At 31.8% G+C, this 3600-nt stretch overlaps 1 protein-coding gene across 1 annotated transcript; it reads right to left on the bottom strand.

Annotated features, from left to right (window-relative positions):
* Positions 1 to 845: 845 nt before the first annotated feature.
* LOC145139128 (GDSL esterase/lipase At1g71691-like) lies at positions 846 to 2260 on the bottom strand. The gene is made up of 3 exons (XM_079073059.1): positions 2160 to 2260; positions 1293 to 1978; positions 846 to 1108 (listed from the first exon to the last, which is right to left on the bottom strand). Exons 1-3 carry the CDS (start codon positions 2258 to 2260, stop codon positions 882 to 884), a joined length of 1014 nt encoding a protein of 337 aa, XP_078929185.1. The 3' UTR covers positions 846 to 881.
* Positions 2261 to 3600: the final 1340 nt, after the last annotated feature.

The following is a 3600-nucleotide window of genomic DNA, read 5'->3' as shown; positions in this document are numbered from 1 at the left end:
AAAATTTCGCGACATTTCTCAAAATCCAACAACGTGTCCGTGCTAAGTATGAGGATTAGGTTCTAATATTTATCTTTTAGTTGTTATGTTGTGTGTTTTTTAAGTAATTTAGGATAAATAAGTAATTTAGGATTTTTTTTTTAAGTATTTTAGGATAAATAAGTAATTTAGGATTTTTTTTTGTTGTTTTTTAAATATTTTAGGATTTGATTTTGTGTGTTTTAAAATTAATGCAATGTGTTTTAATTTAGTGTTTTTAATGTGTGTTTTATTTGAATTACTTTTTTTAATTTAATCTAATATTGTCAAAAGATGTGGAGTGATAACCATTTTCAATGGTTAGTGGATTTGTAGTGGAGGTGATATGGCCTCACTTTTTAAGTACCCCTTAGCCTTATAGTGATAGAAGTTTGTCATTAATAAGGTTATAAATCTTGCGTAATCTATCAGAAAATTGATGTGTCAGAAATCTATGACTAAAAATATTTGTTGGAAATTATCACCATAAAAAATTGCTAGAAAGATTTCACTGAATCAATATGTTGGAAATTAGTCACAAAAGATGTTATCGATTGGTGGAAAAATATATCAGTAATGCGTCACTAACTGTGTCTGAAAAAATCATCCACATGGTTTTACCAACAATTTTTTTTTTGCGCGAATATCTTATCTTAGTTTTTTGGATACCAATTCAAAACTCGATCTTACTTGACTTTCATACCTGGTAAAGGAATCTTTTTTAGTATATAGGTTCCCTTAATATAAATGATACAAAGAATGAAGATTGAACCAAATTACTAGAAAACATTAAACCAAGTCAATGGTATAACGGCAGAAGACCCCCTTCTTTGTAAATTGGAGTCACTTAGTTCAGATATGACTCAAGAAAATACCAGCTTCTGGAGAGTGGTAGGGCGACAAATGTCGGGCAATAATTGGCCTGACCAGGCTGAGTCAGCAAGCAGTGAGCTGACTACACGTCCAGGGTTGAATAGATCCCACCAAACATAGGTTGAAGGGTTTTTGCAAACCATGTTCATGGACATGCAGCCACTCATCCCATTATCCATGCCTATCCCACAACATGCACTATTCACATTCTCAAATCCTGTAAATTTTATAGAAATGCATATCAGAATTATTTACCTCTATCAGAAAACATAAAATATTTTACCGTTTTGTTGTAAATATATTTAAAACGAAGCTTAACCAAGATTTGAGCAAAAAATTTTGATATTTAAAGATTCAAAATTTCAGAAGAGAAAAAGAGGACATATATTTCAATCACATACCATATGCGTTTGGGTTTTTGATGATCTCCATCATCATGCGATAAACGTCACAAAAAATCAACTGTGCATCAGCTAATTCAACATTAAGGCTTATAATACGGTTTTCCAGAAAAGCATTATACTCCAATATAAGATTGTTGATCTCATCTGCACAAACCACCCTATCTCCACTGTGACCACCACCACTCACTGCATTATTCGTCCATTGAGAAAACCTAGGTGCACATCCTAAAGGCAGTATCCCCATAAATACAAACTTCCTCACACTTGAACCATACAGATACTGGATTGCGTTAGTCATTTGATCCACCAAAATACGTGACAGCTGCGTTTCATTTGATCCTGGACTCTTGGCGGACTTGCTGCGGAAGATATCAATGTAGTCGTCTTTGCCAAAAGAGAGGTAGAATAGGGTGGAGGATTGGATGAAGTTAGTAGCGGTTTCTTGGCCAAGTTCCAGTTGTAGTAGCTGAAAAATCTCAAATGCTTGGCGAAGCTGCTGGTTGAGGGACTGGAGGACTGAGTTGGTTGGGTTGCTCATGATGGTGGCTCCGGTTGACCCTAGATTCACCCCACGGAGGAGCACCTCCGTCGATCCATTCTGGCTATAGAAAGGTATTGGATATGGCAATCCGATCTTCTTTGCTACATCAATGGAAATCAAGAGCATGGTGAATTGCGAATTCCTATCCGAGAAAATATATACATTAGCTAATTAAAAAAGAAAGGTGCACGCGATTACCAAGAAGATGAGGAAGAATGGCAGAAGGAGGGCCATCACAAGGGTGTAAAGAGAGATTATTAAGGAGAAAAGGGAAAAAAAGTGTGTTTTCTCCACAATCAACAGAAGAATCACCCAACACATACATTGCCTTAATCTGATTTACCGTTTTGTTGCTACTCACCACTTTTATGAATATTGTGTTGACAATATGAAGAATCACAAATATCGTTTTATCTTTCCTCATTTTTTTTTTCAGTTTCCAGATATATATAAATATATCAGCCTAGCTGTGTCCTTATATATTGTTTCAAAATTGAAGTCAACTAATATAGTTTATTTTTAGTTTTAGAATTAGTAAAAATAATTAGACATGACTGTTTACAAAAAAATGGTTTTAGAATTTCACATTCATCCTTTAAATAGTAATAAAGTATAATTTAATTGATTTTATGATCATCACGTGTTTAGCTTTGCTGCAAACTAATTTATTGTATTTATTAAAATATAAGAACACTAAAATACTTATAGAGTACGTTTTATGACAATTTTCAATGATTAATTTGCAATGAAAATTATATAACAAGGTTGGGATTGCTTGATTTTTATACAATACAATGGTTTATCTATGATAATGTCACATGTACGTTGATTAAGAGACCTTGTAACTCACAAATTGCATCGACTAATTATAATTTTACAACTTAGAATTAGAAATTGTTAAGAGTAAATGAAACTACTTTTTCAACTATAAACACAAACAAATTAAAAGCTCATTTAACTTAATAAAAATATTTTAATAAAACTTATTTGAAGATAAGAGGACAGAGAATAAGTTATAGAAGCATGTAGATCAAAATTCAGAAACTTGTAGGTCATCAGATTTTCCCCTGTTTAGAAGCTTAAAAATATGTCGATGTGCATGTATAAAGCAATCTAATTAGGTTTATCATGTATTTAAGGTTGAACTCTACATGGCTTGCTTACGCATCAATGAATTATATTACATATTACAAAATCGATGGGTAAGTTACATGAATCGTCCCGGTGGTTTTGATAATTTGCACGTCTAATCCCACCTCTTTTACAATTTTACTTCGGACCGTCCTTTGATTTGGATTTGTTCCTATTTCAGTCCTAATAGACCTAAAATGACTGTTATACTCTTATGTATATATTTTTTTTTAGTTTTTTGTCACTTATTTTATTTTTTAATAATATATATATATATATATATATATATATATATATATATATATATATATATATATATATATATATATATATATATATATATATATATATATGTCATAAAAATCTTTAAGTTTGTCAGAAATTTACGGTTTTAACCTTTAATAGAATTTTAGTTCATTTATACCGCAAAGTTATATAATTTTTTATTTTTTTTTCATTTTTGCCCTGTTACATATTAAACCGGTCGCATGTATAAGTGGCAAAGCACAAGTGCGCTGAGTAAGTCGGACGTGGTGACGTATCAGCCACATGTGCCCTGACGTTGCTTTATTACTTTATTAAAAAAACCCAACATTATAAGGAAACTGTTATGGAGAGGATTCGAACCAACCA

Source organism: Lactuca virosa, chromosome 9 (assembly GCF_052849685.1).
Source record: "Lactuca virosa cultivar CGN04683 chromosome 9, Lactuca_virosa_CGN04683_v6, whole genome shotgun sequence".
In the NCBI taxonomy this organism is placed as follows: Eukaryota; Viridiplantae; Streptophyta; class Magnoliopsida; order Asterales; family Asteraceae; genus Lactuca; species Lactuca virosa.
Note: the sequence above shows the minus strand (reverse complement) of the source record. Positions and strands in the feature narration are given on the sequence as shown.

Coding starts and splice junctions, on each gene's coding strand:
- LOC145139128 (XM_079073059.1), bottom strand. CDS start 2,260: ATGAGGAAAGATAAAACGATATTTGTGATTCTTCATATTGTCAACACA. Junction 1,979..2,159: donor GTAAATCAGATTAAGGCAAT/GTATGTGTTGGG, acceptor TTTCTCGGATAG/GAATTCGCAATTCACCATGC. Junction 1,109..1,292: donor CAAAAACCCAAACGCATATG/GTATGTGATTGA, acceptor TAAAATTTACAG/GATTTGAGAATGTGAATAGT.